The 22,276-nt window shown below is 31.1% G+C and overlaps 1 protein-coding gene across 1 annotated transcript in view; it reads left to right on the top strand.

Moving 5' to 3' along the window:
• Nucleotides 1–22,276, top strand: part of LOC143067643 (tetratricopeptide repeat protein 13-like) — a 39,359-nt gene that overhangs the window by 9,160 nt on the left and 7,923 nt on the right. Inside the window, exons 3-17 of the mRNA XM_076241055.1 lie at nucleotides 637–712; nucleotides 2,096–2,166; nucleotides 2,972–3,037; nucleotides 3,662–3,754; nucleotides 5,701–5,817; nucleotides 6,294–6,407; nucleotides 6,921–7,003; nucleotides 7,515–7,656; nucleotides 13,051–13,155; nucleotides 14,745–14,811; nucleotides 15,411–15,570; nucleotides 17,879–18,050; nucleotides 19,327–19,366; nucleotides 19,985–20,123; nucleotides 20,662–20,745. Of these exons, the coding sequence (XP_076097170.1) occupies nucleotides 637–712; nucleotides 2,096–2,166; nucleotides 2,972–3,037; nucleotides 3,662–3,754; nucleotides 5,701–5,817; nucleotides 6,294–6,407; nucleotides 6,921–7,003; nucleotides 7,515–7,656; nucleotides 13,051–13,155; nucleotides 14,745–14,811; nucleotides 15,411–15,570; nucleotides 17,879–18,050; nucleotides 19,327–19,366; nucleotides 19,985–20,123; nucleotides 20,662–20,745 (1,529 nt within the window). The remainder of the gene's footprint in view (nucleotides 1–636; nucleotides 713–2,095; nucleotides 2,167–2,971; nucleotides 3,038–3,661; nucleotides 3,755–5,700; nucleotides 5,818–6,293; nucleotides 6,408–6,920; nucleotides 7,004–7,514; nucleotides 7,657–13,050; nucleotides 13,156–14,744; nucleotides 14,812–15,410; nucleotides 15,571–17,878; nucleotides 18,051–19,326; nucleotides 19,367–19,984; nucleotides 20,124–20,661; nucleotides 20,746–22,276) is intronic.

Raw genomic sequence — 22,276 nt, 5'->3', positions numbered from 1 at the left:
ATTGAAAAACCAAAAATATCAAATGTTTGAGAGCATAAAGAATAAATAATGTCTAAATCACACTGTACAACATACCCTAATAATTTGATATTAAGCTACAAACATCACCATTGTTGTCATACAACATGCGGCTGTAATTTTTTGAATAAAATAGGTTGCTATATTGGTTAAGTTAAATGAATGTTATAAAAAAAAAAAATCAACATTATAAATGATATAATACAGTTTCCCATTCTTTAGACTGTTTATTTTGGTATTTAAACAGAATGTATATTTTCCAATTGTCATCCTCCTTGAGGTTTTAATGTGACACTTGAACTGATAATACTTAAGTAAATAATCCATATATTAATTTATATGGATAGTTTACATGACTAAAATTTAAGCAGATATTATTGGGAAATTAAATGTAACAAGGTACCCATAGATGACAATGATACATCATGGACCGACTGTCCAAAGGAAAGGGCATGATATTGAATTCTGCATATAGTATAACTGTATATATGGAGGCTGCAAAACAAGACAAACAGTTCACTCAAAAATCTTTCATATACAAGAATGAAAGTTTATACTTATTGACTCTTAAAAAAACCACTAAATGAGCAGAAATTGAATGACCATTGATTTATTTAGGATTTGGCCACAGAGATAGTTGAGAGAGATTTAGTACCTCTAGCAGCACAAAATCCTGAGGCTGATAAAAAATTAGGTAAGATGTTAACTCACAAAATCCTTGGGCTGATAAAAAACTAAATAAGATAAAGTATGGCTAGAATCACAAAATCCTGAGGTTGATAATGAACTAGCCAGTAGGTAGGATAAATTATGGCTAAAATCACAAAATCCTGAGGCTGTCATTAAAAATGATGTAGGATAAATTATGGCTAGAATCACAAAATCCTGAGGTTGATTAAAAACTATGAAAGATAAAGTATGGCTAGTATCACAAATCCTGAGGTTTATAAAAAAAACCTAGGTAGGATAAATTATGACAAGAATCACAAAATCCTGAGGCTTATTAAAAATTACATGTAGGTAGGATACATTATGACTAGAATCCCAAAATCCTGAGACTTATTAAAATTACATGTAGGTAGGATAGATTATGGCTAGAATCACAAAATCCTGAGGCTGATTAAAAATTAGGTAGGAAAGATTATGGCTAGAATCACAAAATCCTGAGGCTGATTAAAAATTAGGTATGATAAATTATGGCTAGAATCATAAAATCCTGAGTTTGATTAAAAATTAGGTAGGATAAATTATGGCTAGAATCACAAAATCCTGAGCCTGATTAAAAAAACTAGGTAAGACAAAGAATTGCTAGTATCACAATTACTGAGGTTGTAGGTATGTTGAACTTTGTAATCCTGAGTACTTGTGTTAAAGGTCTTATCACTTAAGTATTTATAATTTAGTAGAAAATGCTTTCAGGAAGTAATAATTGCTAACTTTATGATATTTTGTTATTAGTATGGTTTAATGCAGTACATTTAAATTACATTAATACAGCGTTATATAAATAGTTATCCTTTATACATGTTATATCACTATTATGTAATGCTGTGACATAATATTGTAATTTTACCTTAAAGATTATGAAATCTAGCATGTCAATACATCTACTGATGAGAAAAACATATATTCAGTCAGATTTTAATATATATTTAAACATTTTAATATTTTTCATCTTATAAAGCAAAATGAACTACACAAATATCTTTTTCAACATGATGAATAATTTTCTTGACTTGTATATCAAATTCTATAGGTCTATGCATGTTTATTTATAAAGGATTATATTTTATTAAAATCATTAAATATTCATGCATTGTTTATTTGTAAAAGAATCATTTCCCTTAATGTCAATTGTTTGTACAACTTAAGAAGGAAATATGAACAAGGAAATCAAGATTTAACAATGTTTCCCTTTCTGATTTATGATAACATTTGAATAGACGGACAACAGCTTTGTTCTGTAGAGAATTTTTGTGTTATATGCAGTAGATAAAGATGTCATGAAACGTTGCTTCAAGTAAATGGAATAAAAAGAAGAGAATGCATCCAATACTTCATTTATTATATTTTCCAGCTTTAGGATTTGTTTTGTTAAACATGGGAAGTTATGATGCAGCAATGAAGACATTTAATGAAGTGTTGTATGTAAGTAGTTGTATTCTCATTGTTATATCATAGTGCATCAAAAATCAATCAAAATTTATCACAAGAAAAAGATTTTTTGCATCTGATTTTATGTTTGTATGCTCCCAAAGGTAGCATAAATGGTAGAAGTGTTGGAACCCTAAAAGAAACTTGCCATTTATACTTCCTTTTGGCAGTGTGCCCATACCAATATCCTTAAAAACTAACTTTAACAATCTGGCAACCATTAATTTCCTGTCACAAAATCTTGTGTGAAAATACAAAAAAAAAAATGTCATTTTTATGCCCCATTTATGGGCACTATGTTATCGGGTCTGTGCATCCGTTTGTTTGTCCGTCTGTCCCGCTTCAGGTGAAAGTTTTTGGTCGAGGTAGTTTAATTGAAGTTGAAGTCCAATTAACTTGAAACTTAATACATATGTTCCCAACAAATGGAAGTTATTAACTACCTTGACTGGCTATACAGCCCTCGCAGGGTTGGCATATGTTCCCTATGATACGATCTTTCTAATTTTAATGTCAAATTAGAGTTTTTACCGCATTTTCACAGTTTACTGAACATAGAAAATTATAGTGCAGATGGGGCATTCGTGTACTTGGACACATTTATGTTTTACAGATCATTCCTAAACACATAAGTGAGCATACAATTTTTCCTGCAAATTTGTATATGTCTGATTATTGAAAAGTATGATTATTAGTAAAAGTCATGTGCAGCAATAACTTTTGGGAGCTCATTAGGTAGCACCTGCCTCATGTTAATAACTTTGTATGTAAAAATGAGTTTTCTATTATTTTGTTTCAGGAGAGTAATGATTTAAAAGGGGCTTACTATGGAAGAGGAATGGTGTATGCCAGGCGAGGTTTACAGGTAAATTGATTACTTTGCATACATGATGGACATGATGTATCCTGGGTTTTGGTTACAGGCCTGCATGACTAACAAGATAAAAAATCTTCATGTATCCTGGATTGTGATAGGTGCCCTGTAGAAGAGGGGACCAATTAGCAATTAGTTCAATTTTATCAAGATAGGTAAATCCAGAGCTAATTCTGAATGATTGATTGAAGTTTTTTCATTGTTTATGAATTCAGGCTTTAATTGAGTAATCTTAGCTCAGCGGAATAAAATGACTGAATTATTCAGGTTACACTTTGACTTGCTGCTTAACTACTTATTTTTTTATAGTAAATCCCCTAAAAACTTAACACATTGTAATTTCAATTTCTTTATCATCTTGAGCACCGTTAATGTCTCTTGTAGTCATGAGGTTATGCAGTATACAGTTTTCTCTGTAGAAGCAGTGTCATAAGTTATATAGTGTTCAAATTATTTAAATTCTAGGAAGTACAGTTTCTTCATGAAAATATTTTAAAAAAACACTTCGTTTTGTGTAATTATGGAAAGAACCAATAATCTTTTTGGAAATACTTGTATATTAAACTTTCAAAATACCTTGAATTATGGCATTCATCTGTTTCTTCTTTTCACCAGGAAAAAGCCAATGCAGCTAAATCCATCAGAGAATTTACTGAAGTTATACACAGAACAGAAAATTTTCATGAACCATTTGCAAGAAGAGGGGAGGTAATAGAAGATAAAATATCCCATGATGTCACAAGCTTTGTATTAAACAGGATTTTCTCGCTGTGTTGAAGTCCCATTGGTGGCCTTTGGCTGATCTCTGCTGTTTGGTTGGGTTGTTGTCTCTTTGACACATTCCCCATTTCCATTCTCAATTTTACAGATTACTGTACAGCTTTCAAGAATAAGCAAAACCAATGCCATATAGTGAGCTATAAAAAGCTTTCAGAAAAACACAATGAATATGAAATAATTTAAAAGCAGGGTTTCAGCTAGGATTTTGAGGGCTTTAGTCAATTCTGCACAATATTAAAATTAACCTTATTTTGTGTAACAGCAAGGGACCAAGGATGTTTAGAACTATCTGCATCTTTGTCAGACTTTAAAGGACTTAAAATTAGTCATGACTGGCAGTTATTGTTCATGTGGACCCTATGGCTAAAATGGCTGCATTTTCACCTCCAAATTTACTCTGAATACAGACCAACTTGTGCATCTGGAAAAGTTTAAAGCAATAGTATGACTTAGATAAATGAAATTCAAATGCATTATATGTTTAAGAAAATTGAAAACTTAACTTGATTTTGCAGTGCACTTTTCTTCGACCCTGCAGAAGATGATAAAATAAACAAACAGTTGAGTTTTGCTTGATATTTTCCACTCGGGTACACAGTTTAAATCACAAATTATTGTCAGGTATTTCCATCTCTTTCCAACTTAGTTTATTTTGCCACCTTCTAGAGGAATGAAAAAAAAGTGTACTGCAAAATCCTGTTAAGATTTTGTTTTTCTAAAGCATGAAACATATTTGAAATTTATTTATCTAAAGCATGCTATGCCTTAATACTTTTCCAGATGTTATTATTTGTCTGTACTCTTGAGGTGAAAATGCAGCCATTTTAGCCAAAGGGTTCGCATGAACCTTAATGTATGATTTGATTAGTTTGCAGTCTGCACGGTTAGCCACTAGTTCGATGCCCCAGACTAGTAAAATTTCATTCGGACTAGTAAGTTTTTGCAAAACTTTGTTTGGACCAATAAGAAAAATGTCAGGATATTGGTCTTCGGACTAGTAGTTGAAAAAGTTTTTGGTGCAGACTGGTTTGGCTTATAATGAAAAGATTCTTATATAGGATCCAGAAATTTATATCACAATGTCCCATCAGTTTGTTCCAGAGGACATTCCTGAACTTGAAACGATTATCTCAAATATTACAAATATTCATAGGTATACTTTTACCCATGCGCTGTACACAGTACAGGAAGCACCTGTTTGACTCGTGAAAAACATTTCTGAACATTTTGAATAAAGTTCTATCTTTTATCAAATATGACGAAAATGCGTTCAAATAACAATTCTACGATAATTGAACTTCAAATTGTGATAGCTTGAGAGAAATTGAAATTTAAATGCAAACTGTCTGATGAGGGCAAACAATTTTGATCATCTAATGACAAAATTATGCTCCTGGTTGTTGAAATGTTCGACTGACTGATTTTCCTGGGGAAATAATTTTGATGGTCAATCATGAGGTTTATAAATATTTAACAGATTAATGTCCCATCCGATGGCGATAAGCAGATTAGTTGTAATCACAACTTGTAACACCTGTTGTAAATGTTAAACCGTTAATTACTTAGGGTCATAAACTTGTCAAAAACAAGATTTATAGTATTTTCATGTGAAAAGATTTTACACTGTCAAAACTTAAGTGACAAAATTGATTTGAAATACCTTTGTCCTTTTGAAATCCGTTTTGTAAATTACGAAAATGATGAGCACTAGCAAAATCACTGTTTCAAAGTGAAAACAAACAGCCTTTGAATTTAAGCTGATTGTATTTAACAATTATGAAAGATGGCATAATTTTAGTCTTTAAAGAAAATATAAGTTTTTGAAGAAAATGCAAACATAATAATATAAATATCTGTTTAATGTTATTTTGCAGGCTTACATGGCAATTCGTCACTATCCAGATGCTTTGAATGATTTCAATAAAGCTATCAAGTTAAATGCTCCAACAAGGATCTTGTTCTTAAGAGGAGTTGTAAATCTTTTATTGGAGGTAGGCATTTGTAAAATGCATATGGGTTGTAAAATAAATCAAAGAGAAAAGGGGGACAACTCATAGCAGACTTGCATATTAAGTATTATGAAGTATTTCCATTTTATAACCATATAACATATGATCCCCTATTTACCATGAAGGTTTTGAGCACATTTTAACTCAACATAATTGTCAGATCCTAGACAATATACCATTGTCGTGATGCTTGGTCAGGTTAGAAAGGGACCACAGTTTGCCCTGGGGTTGTTTCCCTTTTTCCCTTTTTGAAAAAAAAATGGAATCAAAGATGGTAATTTTAAAATGTGGACTATTGTAATCATTCTACATCAATTTCATTTAATGATTACTTTAATGTTCTCTTTACTTATGTTTTGTTCTGTAATCTAATTTTGCCCCCCCCCCCCCCCCCCCCACATCTAGATATAGGATTTCTGTTTATTTTAATGATTACTCATTTCCATCATCTTTTGTAGAATTTTTCTGATGCAGAGAAAGATTTCAAATTAACTTTAGATAAAGACAGTCCTACATATATTACTAATCTGTACCACTTGGGCTTAGCACAATACTATAGAGGAAGAATACGGGTAAAGTTTATTGTTATGTCAGATCTGTACTATGTGATTCATTTTGAAATGTAAACCAATAGGCATCACAAATTGTTTTGTCAATGATTCAGAATAGTTCAAAATAGTATGAAAACAGTTAATAAATGAAACTGTTCTTTACTTTCAGTGTTTAAAGACTTTAATGCAGAATTGTTTAAAAATATCCAGTGTCACAAACTTGGAAAAATATATTTATAGAGTTTATGCTGAATTCAGAAAATAGTTAATCTATAAACCAGTCTGGTATTATATTTTGACTTCTATACTAGTTTTGAAAATTATGCACATTTTGTAGATGTATAGGGATAATAACAAGGTGTGTCACTTCAGCTGAAATTGATGAAGTAAAAGAGAAGCATTTTTATAACTGTTTGTCATTATACCTTGCTTTATCTGAAATTATTTTATGGTTCACATCCCAGTTTTAAGAACACCATATTTTACACAGTATACAAAGGAAATGTATTGATTTATGTTCCATTAACCTTACAGAATGCAATAGAAGTATTTAAAGAGGTATTAAAAGTACAGCCAGATCATATTGATGCTTGTTCCAGTGTAGGCCAGGCTTACAAGTAAGTTTTGTTATGTATTGGATGTAAAGATGCATGTACATGTTTAACAAAGGTCACGCTAACAGGTAAAAATGTATATTTGGTGTACCACTGTCCTTCCATCTCACCAAATGTTCAAAATTAGTAGTTCATTTGACTTTTAATTGTAGGTCACTTTAGGTCTTAAACCATGAGGAAAAAATTCTTGATTTTCCTGATTGTGTAATAACTTTTGAGTATATTTTGGTTGGAAAAGTATGGGCACACCAAAATAACAGTATTATATTTAGTGGAATATTTTCAAAGTATTTTGCTGTTAAAACAAGGAGCTATAGATGTTAATCTGCATGTTTTCCTAATTTAATGATATATACAGATATTATGACATAACATTGTAAACCTTGTCTTATTCATTCTTATTTCTTGGTTTTATCCATGTTCCTATACATCAAATAGTTCTTAGTCGGGCTGTATTTGAAATTTTGTATTTTTTAAAACATCATCATTATTTGTCATTATTTGTCATTTTCAGAGAACTTGGTAATTTACGAGCAGCGAGAGGAAAGTTTAACAGATCCTTAGAAATAAATTCCAATCATTCATTAACATTACAGTTGAGAGCTAATATGTATTACTATAGTGGTGATCCAATGAAAGCTTTACAGGATGACCAGGTAAGACACAAATAGGTGGATATAATTATAATTGTTCCCATTAAGCAGTGATCTGGAAGGATTTTTTCTCTATGGGCCCAGGGCCCCTCAAAAATAAATTCAATGGGCCATTTATAAAAAAATATGGGCCATGTTGTCAAATGAGTGGGCAATTTGCATGATTTGAATTGACTACAGTGAAAAAAATTAATGGTGTATATTTCGCCAAAGAGGTGGTGGTACATTTTTTGTACTTACCTTACTGATTCTAAATAATATCATGGATATTGTTGCTGTGATTTTGTAATTTCAATTTCAAAGAATATAAAATAAGTTTTTCCAAACCAGACAATATTTAAGATAACCTTTATTTACAATGTTTAAACTGGTACTGTTGTCTTGTTCATGTTCATGTTTTTATGCCCCACCTACGATAGTAGAGGGGCATTATGTTTTCTGGTCTGTAGCTCTGTTCTTTCGTTTGTCCGTCCGTTCGTCTGTGCGTCCATTCAAGTTAAAGTTTTTGGTCAAGGTAGTTTTTGATGAAGCTGAAGTCCAATCAACTTGAATATTATGTTTTCTGGTCTGTAGCTCCGTTCATTCGTTCGTCCTTCCGTCCGTCCGTTCGTCTGTGCGTCCGTTCAAGTTAAAGTTTTTGGTCAAGGTAGTTTTTGATGAAGTCCAATCAACATGAAACTTAGTACACTTGTTGCTTATGATATGATCTTTCTAATATTAAAGCCAAATTAGACTTTTGACCCCAATTTCACGGTCCACTGAACATAGAAAATGAAAGTGGGAGTTTCAGGTAATGTTTTTGGTCAAGGTAGTTTTTGATGAAATTGAAGTCCAATCAACTTGAAATTTAGTACATATGTTCCCTATAGTATAATCTTTCTAATTTTAATGCCAAATTAGATTATTACCCAATTTCACAGTCCATTGAACATGGAAAAGGATAGTGCAAGTGGGGCATCCGTGTACTTTGGACACATTCTTGTTTACATTAAATTTGGGTTTTCGTCTATACCATACTTATTCCAACGTTCCGTATTAGAGGACGTTTCTGGCATATCCTCTGCACTTCTTGTATTATTATTACTTCATCACAATGACAACAATAACAGTAGAGAGTATCATTAAATGATAGAACAAAACAACAATTCGTTGAAGGCATGTTTACAAAATGTCAAAACGAGCCAAAGACCAAGAAGTGACAAGGATAGTCAAGCGCCTTTTATGAAGACAAAAAATATATTCATAAAAAAGCTTTGTTTTTTTAATCGAAATAATAGCAAGCTAAACTAATTTAAAAGATTATAATTAGAGATAAATCTCATCTGTACTAACCAAATTTCCCAAATTTAAAGTTGTTTATGAAAAATCATACCATGAATGATGGTTAATTACGTTTTTTGGGTAATCAGTTGCACCGCATGGTTCTATTATTACCATATGAAAACACCCGAGACGTCCCAAAAATATATAGGTGCTCCTATCATTGGAGGAACATAACACATTGTGTACACACACATGGCAACACAGAATACGATCGTTAATCCATTTTGATAATAGTTAAACATTTCGAAATGAAGTGAAAAATATTGTGCGCCACGTGGGGGCTTACATAAGTCACTCTATGCGCCATTTCTGGTCGATATGCGCTATAGGCGCAGGGCGCACGTCCTTCCTGATCACTGAGTAAGACCTGTCTGTTGGTCTGTCCTCCTGTATTTGTAAGAGCTATCTAGTATACAATTCTGACATGGCAGATGTTATCAAAAACTATATCATAGATTTATGTCTGCAATGTTTCTGACTTTTAAAAAAATATTATGCCCTTTATTATATAAATCATATGGAAAGTTGAATTATAAGTGCTCTTACAAGAACAATTATACCTGATTTTTATCAAATTTATGTCAAGGGTTTATATCAGCAATGTTTAGGACTAGTTTGAAAATAAGTGCTGATCAAATATTTTTACAAGAGTTATCATTGTTATGTCCTTTGGAAATATTATTGGAAAAAGCCATGCATATACTCTCATGCCTTTATTTCTGTAAGATATTTATAAAAGTTTTAAAGAAAGAAATAGAAGGTTTATTTAAGTTATTGCCCTTGGACTGATAAAATATGTGCAAATCAGCCTATAAAACATCTTTAAAATTCCCAACATATCATTGGTTTGCATGAATTTATATCCAAAATAATCTCTCTAAGAATTTGCTGAATTCTTATAACACTCAACCCATTTATTGGCAGTTTTAATTACAATTTGTTTTGTTGGCTTCTATTTCCCTCAAATCATTAGTTAACTAACTTAACTTGTTGTAACTAAGAAGTGAGCAGCCTTTTGCATTGCTGAAATCTAAATGTTCAATTAATGCAATAGTATCAAAAGTGAAACAACACATATATCAAAAACTCTATTTTAGTGAGATAGTATCTGAATTTAAATCATACAAACAATGGAATTACCTACAGCTTGAGAGTTCATTCCAATGAGGTCAAATGTTGACATTACATCAATCCCCAAAGATAATTCATGCAATGTGCAGAATCTTATATATTTTTTTGCTCTAATATTGAATACATAAATTCTTTTGATATGCATTATGACAGGAATAACAATTTTGTAATATTTTTCAATTGTAATTTTCACACAAGTAAATCAACATATAGTTTGTATATAAGTTAGGATACACACAGATCAACATATAGTTTGTATATAAGTTAGGGTACATACATATCAACATATAGTTTGTATATAAGTTAGGGTACATACAGATCAACATATAGTTTGTATATAAGTTAGGATACATACAGATCAACATATAGTTTGTATATAAGTTAGGATACACACAGATCAACATATAGTTTGTATATAAGTTAGGATACATACAGATCAACATATAGTTTGTATATAAGTTAGGGTACATACAGATCAACATATAGTTTGTATATAAGTTAGGATACATACAGATCAACATATAGTTTGTATATAAGTTAGGATACATACAGACCAACATATAGTTTGTATATAAGTTTGGATACATACAGACCAACATATAGTTTGTATACAGTGAAACCTGGGTAAACCGAACCCTGATAAAACCGAATTTCAGTTTAAACCGAACAATTTTCAAAGTCCTACAAAATTTCCCTATCAATTAACGTTAATCTAACCCGGAAAAACCGAACCCTGTCAACACCGAATTCCGAACGCTTTTTGAAGGCTCGTTAGTAAGTATGTATCTAAAAATTACCTGTCAAAATCGATCGATAGCAATCAAAACAATAAAGTATTTTTAATTATTTGCATGATTTAATTAAACAAACACAGGATGACAGAATATCCCCGAGGGTATTTGAGGTTTAATGAACTGGTGAGTTGTTATTACAAACTAATCAGCTAATAAGCATGTTTGTGTCTTTGTATTCAGTGATCAAATGATTTGTTTGTAAAGAAACGTTCTGGTCAGCTGCCCTATCGCCGAAAAGGACAAGAATGGATCTTTTCCTTTGATCAATTAAATGCTCATTACTCAAATATTTACGGTATATTGGTAACTGTCATTAAGTAGCTAACCTGTTTAATTAAACAATAGTTTTAAAGCTTTTCGCTGGATTAAGAAGTCGTGCAAGACTTTCGAATTAAATTTACGGGATGCCGGATTCCCTTTTGAGGCCCTGTTTATATAATTCATGCTCCTCCTCCGTTATCTATTTGTCAACGATAAAGTCCAAGAATAAACTGGACCCCTGCTGTTGTTTCGCTCTTATCTTCTGGCAAAGTATCGATCAGGGGGTGACCAGTTTAGTCCAAGAACTCGTGTGTTCAGATTATTGAAAATGACGCTATCGATTCAACAACGGAATCGTCTTTTGGCAGTGACTGAGAATCTGAATTAGTCACTGAATTAACGGATTAGAAAATAATTATGAAAAGCACATTCGCTCCATGTCGGACATTATTGAACGATTTATACCTTTACACAACGAGGATTGTGATTGACGGAGCGGCGTTTGATTTATATCAAAAAAGGAAAAATACGTCTATTTTCATCTATCTAAATTTTAACATTTACATTTAAATCATCATGAAAATAAATGGTCGTCTGTTGTTTCACCTATCGTGCCTTGTCAGTAAGTGCCAAAATTATTTTTGGTGTTGACTTCCGTTTACCTCTTCAATCCGAACACCTGTGAAAACCGAACAAAACGCAAAGTCCCGTAGGTGTTCGGTTTGGACAGGTTTCACTGTATAAGATAGGATACATACAGACCAACATATAGTTTGTATATAAGTTAGGATACATACAGATCAACATATAGTTTGTATATAAGTTAGGATACATACAGACCAACATATAGTTTGTATATAAGTTAGGATACACACAGATCAACATATAGTTTGTATATAAGTTGGGATACATACAGATCAACATATAGTTTGTATATAAGATAGGATACACACAGATCAACATATAGTTTGTATATAAGTTAGGATACATACAGATCAACATATAGTTTGTATATAAGTTAGGGTACACACAGATCAACATATAGTTTGTATATAAGTTAGGATACACACAGATCAACATATCAAACATATAGTTTGTATATAAGTTAGGGTACATACAGATCAACATATAGTTTGTATATAAGTTAGGATACACACAGATCAACATATAGTTTGTATATAAGTTAGGGTACATACAGATCAACCTATAGTTTGTATATAAGTTAGGATACACACAGATCAACATATAGTTTGTATATAAGTTAGGGTACACACAGATCAACATATAGTTTGTATATAAGTTTGGATACATACAGATCAACATATAGTTTGTATATAAGTTAGGATACACACAGATCAACATATAGTTTGTATATAAGTTAGGGTACACACAGATCAACATATAGTTTGTATATAAGTTTGGATACATACAGATCAACATATAGTTTGTATATAAGTTAGGATACACACAGATCAACATATAGTTTGTATATAAGTTAGGATACATACAGACCAACATATAGTTTGTATATAAGTTAGGATACACACAGATCAACATATAGTTTGTATATAAGTTAGGATACACACAGATCAACATATAGTTTGTATATAAGTTAGGGTACACACAGATCAACATATAGTTTGTATATAAGTTAGGGTACACACAGATCAACATATAGTTTGTATATAAGTTAGGGTACACGCAGATCAACATATAGTTTGTATATAAGTTAGGATACATACAAATCTGCTTTGGAAATAACTGTGACAGACATACATGTGTACATTTGTCAGTCTGCACTAAATATAGATATATTACAAATTTTATTCTGCTGTTGTTTACAAAGCAAAAGCAGAACATTTAAATTTATTTTTTTTTTTATCCACAGAAATGTTTAAGTGTGGACCCAGACAATATACACTGTCAGTATATGGAAGCTTTGTCATATATAGCTACTGGAAAATTCTATGAAGGTTTAAAATCAACAACAAAGGTAAGGTCAAAGTTTATTTCTATCTTTATTACTGTGGATTCATTTATTTTCGTGAGTACCAATTTTTGTGGATTGAGGAAAACTGACACTTTCTTGGATATTTAATTTTGTGGTTTTGCCATAATCTGCATACAATCCAATGGAAAATATACAATTCGTTGAACATTTAAATTCGGGTTAACCTGTACCCACAAAATCAACGAAAATTGGTATCCAACAAATATTAATGAATCCACAGTACTTTTAGACTTTCTGATATAATTTATAAGAAAGGATAAGATGTAGCAATTCATTGTGAAAAATCACTAGACACTTGAAAAAAACAGAAAGCAAAGTATTCACAATTTTATTACTGATCTTCATCTGAAAGTCACAATGAGGACTTCAAAACAATACGAAAGCTCAACCCCTGTTGTGGAATCTCAATAAATACGTTATGATTGCAAAATACGCTGAATCTTCATGATATTTATGAAATCTATACAATATCATCATTAACTACAGTGTAAAGTATACAATGTTACCGTAGTTTTATTTTATTACTTGGTGTTACAACTTCCTCATTAAATGGGAATGTGGAATATATGTCAACAAGACAACAAACCCTGAAAGGCAGTTAAACTAAGGGCTGTTCCAGAATTAATTGGAAGGCACTTTAATTAAAATTTGATGGGTGGTGGTTATTTTAAAAAAATTGGTCGAACATTTAAAGGAAATATCCAAATAAAAATGTATGCATGGTGGGGACAAATAAAAAGTGCCTTCTGACCCCCCATACATTTATTTTTGGAACAACTCTAACAACAAACAGAAACCAAGCTTCAGTCTATATTTGTTGTTCTGATCATATTTCTGTCAATTTAATGTTGTAGGTAATATTTTATATCAGTAAATAATCATTTCATAATAGAGTGGGGCGCTCATATTCGCCGTGGACACAATTTCGCCGCTTTATGATTTTGAGGTGTAAAAACTTCAAAGGATGGTTGAAATTGAAGAAATATGCCGATAAATTATATTTTTATAACAATTATGATTATTTTTGAAAATGAGACCAAATTTCGGCACTTATTGCAAAGGACCGAAAAACGGACAACGATTTTCAGCCAATTTCCTGAATGAAAAAAACGATTTCAAAGAAGTATTTCTTTACTAATTCTTTGACTGATTGCCCTAATTTTCAGTTTTTTACACCTTTCAAATGTCTGCTATTCATCTATAATGAAATTTATTTGATAAATATTGTTTAAAGCTGCAGTTATTTGGTTTTAAATAAATGTGTAACAAAGGCGAATATGTGTCCCCCGTTGACAAAACATAAGGAAATTTCAAACACCCTTTAATCCAACATTTCAAATGATTTTTCTCAAAACAAACACATTTTAAAGCTAAGAATATTTTGCATTTGAAGCTATCTTCATATAGAAATATCAGTATACTTCAAAAACATAAAGACCTGAACATAAACTGAAGAAACATGGAAAGGTATGGCGAAAATGAGCACCCCACTCTATATATAAAGAAAAATATAGTTATAAAGAATTGTTATAAGATCATTAATATGATCATATGAATAATATCATTATCAGGTAATGGTTAACAATATGCCTATGATGAAAGCTACTCCTGAATTTTTACGAGCTCATTATTTAAGAGGTATGTAGATGTAAATCTGTGACATGTCAGGTCTTTTACCTGTTATTATTTACCTACTTGAAGTTATTTTCTTTCAGAATGATAGGTCATTCTTTTGAAGAATCAACCCGAAAGATACCAAGTTTCAATAAAATTTGCTTTAAGGCATAAAATGATGACCTGTATAAAAATGTCATGAAAACAAAAGACCTTAATATTTGCCTTTCATAAACTAAGGTTATACAATAAATTACATACAAAGTGACTTGTATTTTTCATACACTGTAACAATTTATGTGTCTTGCTTCGTGCAGTTACATGAGTAATATTTCTATTGTAGCTGGACAATGATTTCTAAAGTTTGTATCTAGAATAATTTGTGAGATTTATTACACATGACAAAAGAGCCCTAATGCTATTAAAACCTGAACACATCAGAATATAATATCCACCTTATTGTGGTTGGTAAAATACAATGGAAATACTGCAATTCTTTGCAGAAAATAATGAATTTATAACATTAAATTGCACTGATACCTAATTATCCAACATAAGTGTAAGGCTAATAAGGCTAGTAATTAAAATGTGCTAGAGCTACAACAATTACTTATATTTTACAGAATATGGAAGATATCTACATGCACATTTAGAATATTCTCTAACAGATCTAAAATTGGATGAAGATTTAAACCATGAATTTAAAGATCGTTGGGCCAAGATATCTCCATTTACATTTAAAACACAATATAAGGAACAACCTGGTCTTCAACCAGAAATACCGTAAGTAAATGGGATTTAAATAAACTTAAATGACCATTTGTCAGAAGGTTTTATGACTCAAATTGAAATCAAGCACAAAAACAAATAACAAAAAAACAGTAACTGAAAATTAGTTTGAAACCCAGTATTCACAGTTACATAAAAATAGTTCAAACCCTGTATTCCCAGTTACTAAAAGCTAGTTTATACCATGTATTCACAATAAATGAAAGCAAGTTCTAAATGCAGTTTTCACAGTTATTGAAAGCTAGTTCAAACCCAATAATCACAATTGACTATTACAGTTACTGAAAACTAGTTCAAACTCAGTACTCACAGTTACTGAAAACTTGTTCAAAACCTTGTACTTACAGTTAGGCTCAACATTAAAAATATCTTTGTTTCCCCTCTCCCGACTGAGGTTGTTAGGGTATGGGTAGGTAGGTAGGCAAATTATTTTATTTTATTCCTTGATATGGTTTTCTATATTGAATTTGTACAAAATTCAACAGGTAAGGCTCAAGTCAAGAAAAGTGGGGTATTCCCTGTATTCTAATTCAGTGTACACCACAGTTTTCTGGTGTTAAAAAAAACAGTATACAGGGACCTCCTTTTTTTCCTATTCATTTAATGTAATGAAATCTACAAAAGCGCACATTCTACTTGTGATAACAATGCTTAATGAAAAAGTGTTTTTTTAGTTAAAAAATCAAGCTTATTTCAAGTCTAATTTGATGCATAACTCAAAACAAAACAATTCCTTTGTTCACCAATTCATACCTTGATCACCAATTATGAGATGACAAAAAGATACATGTATGTTAATCACTTGGGAATTAAAATTCAATGAATAAAAATTTTCAATAGAAGTGAACATAATTCAGTTATTTTCAGTTACACCTGGATCATGCAGCTTGGTCAATTGATTCCTAAACAAAAATTTGTATGTTTTTTCGAGTTCTAGAAGAAACAAGGCTTCACTTTATATTCATGTTTTGTATTTCCTAAAATACTTTTAATAAGTATTTACGAATTCTACTGATGCAGTTATAACGTTAAAACGTGCCCTTTTGTAATTTTCATGCCATAAATTGAAAAAGGAAATCCCATTTAAATTGGGTTTTTTTACACCCAACAAGGACGTTGTATCCCACATTTCCTGACTTGTGCCCAAACTGTTCAAAGACAAAGCAGATAGATTTTAAAGCACGAGTCAGACCATTTCTACTCAAAGTCTTTAAGATTTTATCCTTTAAACAGGAACAGAGGTTAGACACAAGGCAAATCAAGATGCACTCAGCGGGTTGAAAGATACTACATTTTTTTTTTATTTTCAAAAAAAGATCACCCTTTCACACAAACAAATCGTGTGGAAAGCATTTTGTTTGTTTTCCTTGAATCCGAATCATGTAGACGCTTCAATGCAAAAATACCTTGATTTAAAACGCTCGTTGACTACAGCATCGGAAAGGTATCATCAAAACCCAACGATCGTTGACTATAGCATCGAAAAGATATCACCAATAACCAACATAGCAAAAAAAAATAGTGGACAAGAATGGCCAATAAAATTTTTCGGGTCGCGGTGATTTTACCGAGTCGGTCGTGTGAGGGGAAACAAACAATATTTTATTTTAGGCCTTATTAATAGTTTAAACAAATAGTTTACAGTTACTGAAAGCTAGTTCAAACTCAGTACACATAGTTACTAAAAGCAAGTTCAAAACCCAATACTATCAGTTACTGATAGCTAGTGCAAACACAGTATTTACAGTAACTTATAACTAGTTCAAAACCCAGTACTCACAGTTATTAAAAGCTAGTTCAAACCATGTACTGACAGTTACAAAAAGCTTGCTCAAAACCTAAATTTAGCTTATTTATAAATAATGTACTCCAAAGTTAAAGGAGGTCTGAATGTAATTGAGATGCACTTTGATTTATGTTGATATAAACTTCCTTGGACAAGAAAAAAGAAACAACCCTCAATATTACTGTTAATTTAGAAATTATTGAGTGCATTTATTATTGCGATTGTCATTTTAGACTTAAAATGGGATTTGAATTTTTGCAATATTCAGAAAAAATCCTGTTTGATTCATATAAAAAAAATTAAATGTTAGTTTTGATTATTGCGATTATAACCCTGTGGCATTATTCGTAATAATAAAAACATTGCAATAATTTGTGAATTTACAGAACCTTGTGGTATATTATCATTTTTCAATTGGCATTATTTAGGCCTAAACTAAATAGAGTAACTAATACTCACTTGTTTGATGCTATTTCTTGAACTCATAGTAAATATGACATATGCTTGTAATTTCAGTGATGTGAATTTATTACAATTTGAAGAATTAGATAAAAATAAAGAAATATTATTATGTAAGGCTGATGCTGTTGGTAAAATGATGCAAGTCAATACTGATGGTTATACACCTAATAAAAGATATAATTTAGCCATGGGATTAGCTTCAATACACATAGCCCAGTTATTAGAGGTAAGTCAATAATTGTCTCTGTTACCTACACTTTGTCAGTTAATTCATTTACTAAAATCTGTAGAACATTTCATTCCAATCTTTCACTTGGATCATAGCTGTTACCAGACAAAACATAGTTGAAGCTTAATATTTTAAACATACTTCTTTCCTTCATTGTTTCTATATAATCACATACACTTAGTTCATGCCAGATTCATAGCTGTTTTATTAAAGAGTTATGCCCCTTGGAATATTAAATTTATGGAAAATGGCCTCCTTAGTGCTCTCACAGTACAATTCTTTCCAGAGTTTTATTAAACCTTTACTATGGGTTAATATCAGCAATATCTTGGACAAGTTTTAAAATGGTTGACAATCAACTTTTTTTAACAGAGTTATGTCCCTTGGAAATATTAAATTCATGGAAAATGGCCTCCTTATTGCTCTCATGTGTACAATTCTTTCCAGATTTTTATAAAACTTATACTATAGGTTGATATCAGCAATATCTTGGACAAGTTTTAAAGTGGTTGACAATCAACTATTTTAAAAAGAGTTATGCCCCTCAGAAATATTAAATTTATGGAAAATGGCTCCTTAGTGCTCTCATGTGTACAATTCTTGCCAGATTTTTTATAAAACTTTACTATAGGTTAACATCAGCAATATCTCAGACAAGTATTATATTGGTGAACGATGAACTTTTTATGCCCCATTTATGGGCATTATGTTTTCTATTCTGTGCTTCCCTCCCTCTCGTTCGCCCGTTCATCCGTCTGTCTGTCCCGCTATAAGTTTTTGATCGAGGTAGTTTTTGATGAAGTTGAAGTCCAATCAACTTGAAACTTAGTACACATGTTCCCTATCATATTATTTTTCTTATTTTAATGGCAAATTAGAGTTTTTACCCCAATTTCAAGGTCCACTGAACATAGAAAATGATAATGTGAATGGGGCATCTGACAGTGTACTGTGGACACATTCTTGTTTAAAAAGTGTAATGCCCCTTGGAAATATAAGATATATGCAACATGGGGGGACATTGGAACTCTGTTCTTTTATTGGAGTAAGTTCAGAAAAGTTAAATTTTTAAGATATATAAAGTAAAACAAGTATTTATTAAATTTGAATTTATATGTCTGATGAGTTGAACTAATTTTTAAGCTCATGGCCTCAGATAAGTAGAACATTGATATTTTAAATCAATTTAAATTTACTTTCAGAAATTTGATAGCTTAGTTTATGTTGTATATTATTTCAATGAAACTTTAATCTAAGTGAATAATTTTTTCAGGCAAAATGGAAAGGATTACGACAAAACAAGCAACAAATGGGTAAGTTTTCAAGGAGAGAACACATTATTGTATTAATTTTATTTTTACATTATCAATAAATAAGACATTTATAATTTCTATGTTTGTAATATTTTCATAATATTATTATTGCAAGCTGCGACAGTGTCATGATTTCATGTAAAAAAAATGATAACCTAAAAAAAAACCCAATTATTTAACATTAGTTAAATGTGATCCAATCAAAAAATCTTACATCATGACACCTCATTTGTTTATATAAAAAATTGGTTAAAAAAGACATTTATGATATTCTTTTTGAATTTAGTTGAATAAAACTACAATCTAACAGTTATCATTTTTTTGAAACTTGCAAAATAATGTAAATATCCAATTCCTACAAAACTTTTGTTGAATAGATTAAAAAAGATATAACAATGGACTCCCAACTGCCCCCATAAATGGCTGCTATGTTTACTAGAAATAGAAAAACAGGCAAATTATGATATATATTGGAACCCCATGTAAGAATAATGACCCAAATTGTTGAATACATTGTCATTATATATAACAGTGTACATAAAACTTTCATGGGAAGATGTATTCAACAAAACACAGCTGTTCAGAATAACTGTTGATATAGAGTTGTTACCCTTTCAGAGAGAGCGTTATGGCGTGATGTATTTAACATAGCAGTACAATACAGAAGACTGGTAGATCCAGAACAACCTGTTTTATGGTTAGATTTAATGACTCCTCCAGATAATGAAAATTATAGAACAGAATTTAGTTTTATCAGGTAATTTAAGCTCACTAGGTTATTAAATAGAGCCTTGTCAGTTTATTTAAACATTCAGTTTTATATATCTGTTGTCTTACCAAGGTCTGGATGGCATTTACAGAAAACTGTCATAACTGCTGAAATAAAGGCTGAAAAAAAGAATAAGGAATAATATGTTGTTAACATATAAAAAATACAGAATAATGGGAAAAAAAGAAAAAAAAGAATATAGTATGACCCCCATCTGGACCCTATCTTTTGGCCTTCAACTGTTCAAACATATGTACTATGAATTTACCTGATGCTTTAAACCAAGCATAGTCACAATGATCCTGTACAAAAAAAACCTCTGTTTTTATATGCAGGTCCCAATTTTCTTTTACAAAAAAAGCATGTGATATAATAACCAAGTTTAAACAGAGAATGCTTCAAATGATCCTTTGTAAACAAAAACTGTAATATAACAGCCATTTAAACACAAATTACTGGACTGTTTATTTTAAACAAACTAGGTAACTCATTGCCAGATTTTTATATATATTTATTTTATTTTCAGGGGATCTGTACATAATATAAAACTGATGCAGTATTTTGATTTGGTGTTCAAACTGGCTAAGACAATGCTTGAACATTACTCAGGGTTAGTATTTATAAAAAATCTATCTTTTATCTAATTACAACAAACAAACTGGCTAAGACAATGCTTGAACATTACTCAGGGTTAGTATTTATAAAAAATCTATCTTTTTATCTGATTACAACAAAGAAAAAAACTTGTGCTTACAAGAGTAAAAAAAGTTCAAGCCATCACAACAGTTTGTAAAGTTTTATTTTGTTTTGAGTTGACAGCAAAAAATAAAATTGAGTAGGTGACCTGCATATTTTTGGCTGCTAGATGTATACCTGCCAACTTTCACGATTTAGGCGTGTACTACACGATTTTGACCCTTTGTCACGATTGCACGATCGTGTTCCTGAAAAACCCTCTAAAACACGATTTGGTGAAAATTTACACGAAAAATATTGTTGTTCCCGATTTTGAACTGTGTCCAATGGAGGAAAATCATGTTCAGCCAATCAAATTGTGCGTTTCTCATGATCAAATTAATCAGCCAATCAAAAACGTTTTCTCTCAAGATTGTTTTAACATGCTAGATATTGAACTTGTGTTGTATTCCTCTGTTTGTTGGTCAGAATTGTAAAAACGTGAACATGGCAAATGATTTTTCAACTGCAAGGAGGTTCTTACACTGAATAAGAATAAAAGCATGGCTGATTGACAAACTTCAATGATGCAGTACTACCATGAATATAATAAATAGTAGTTTATTCACTAATTTATTGACATTACATGTACACTTACTGTAACATAATTTTATTTATGTATTCAATCATTTAAAGGATAATGTACTCTTCATTATTTTCCACATGGAACCCCCCCCCCCCCATCAACATGAGGAATCCCTTAAATGAGGGACAACCCTTAGTCAAGGGGTCACTCTTGTAAAAATTAAATAGGAAAATGTAGATTTGTTAACTTGAAAATGGGAAATTCTGACATTATATTTGGAACAGCTTTTCTAAATGAAGAGTCCTATTATTTTGAATAATAAAGAAGATATAAGGCCAAGAACATATCAAAATTCTTGGACATGTGTTGACCATATAATACCAGATAGACGATGATAGATCATAAGATGTACAGTTCTTTGGGAAAAGTTTCTTCAAATAATATGAATGCTCATTTGTACTTAAAAAGTGGTTTTTAATGTCCTAACATTGAGGGGGGATCCCTATGTGTTGTTCCCAACCTGATAAAAGTCCTTCTTTGTGTATAATTTTAAATTGGAAAAGTCAACAACTATTTAGTATCCTTACACATGAAAATAATTCCTGGTCTTACAGCTACATGTTCATATTTTCTGCTGATATAATAACTAGAATCATGCAAATAAACTTAAAAAAAAAGGGATGTAAGCTCATCTTACAAATCATGCAAAAATGACACTTTTTCGCGCAAAATAGTCGTCGCAAAGAATTTTAAACTTTGAAATTGTTGTCGCGCGCTAAAACCCCCATGGGCATTTTCAAAAGTTGGCAGGTATATAGATGTTAAAAATATTGTTTGTTTAGTTTTAATGTAATTCGTTTCATAGATTAACTGATAGTTG

The sequence above is a fragment of the Mytilus galloprovincialis genome, chromosome 3 (assembly GCF_965363235.1).
Source record: "Mytilus galloprovincialis chromosome 3, xbMytGall1.hap1.1, whole genome shotgun sequence".
Taxonomy (NCBI): Eukaryota; Metazoa; Mollusca; class Bivalvia; order Mytilida; family Mytilidae; genus Mytilus; species Mytilus galloprovincialis.
The sequence above is the reverse complement of the archived record's forward strand: the minus strand, read 5'-3'. Positions and strand labels throughout refer to the sequence as shown.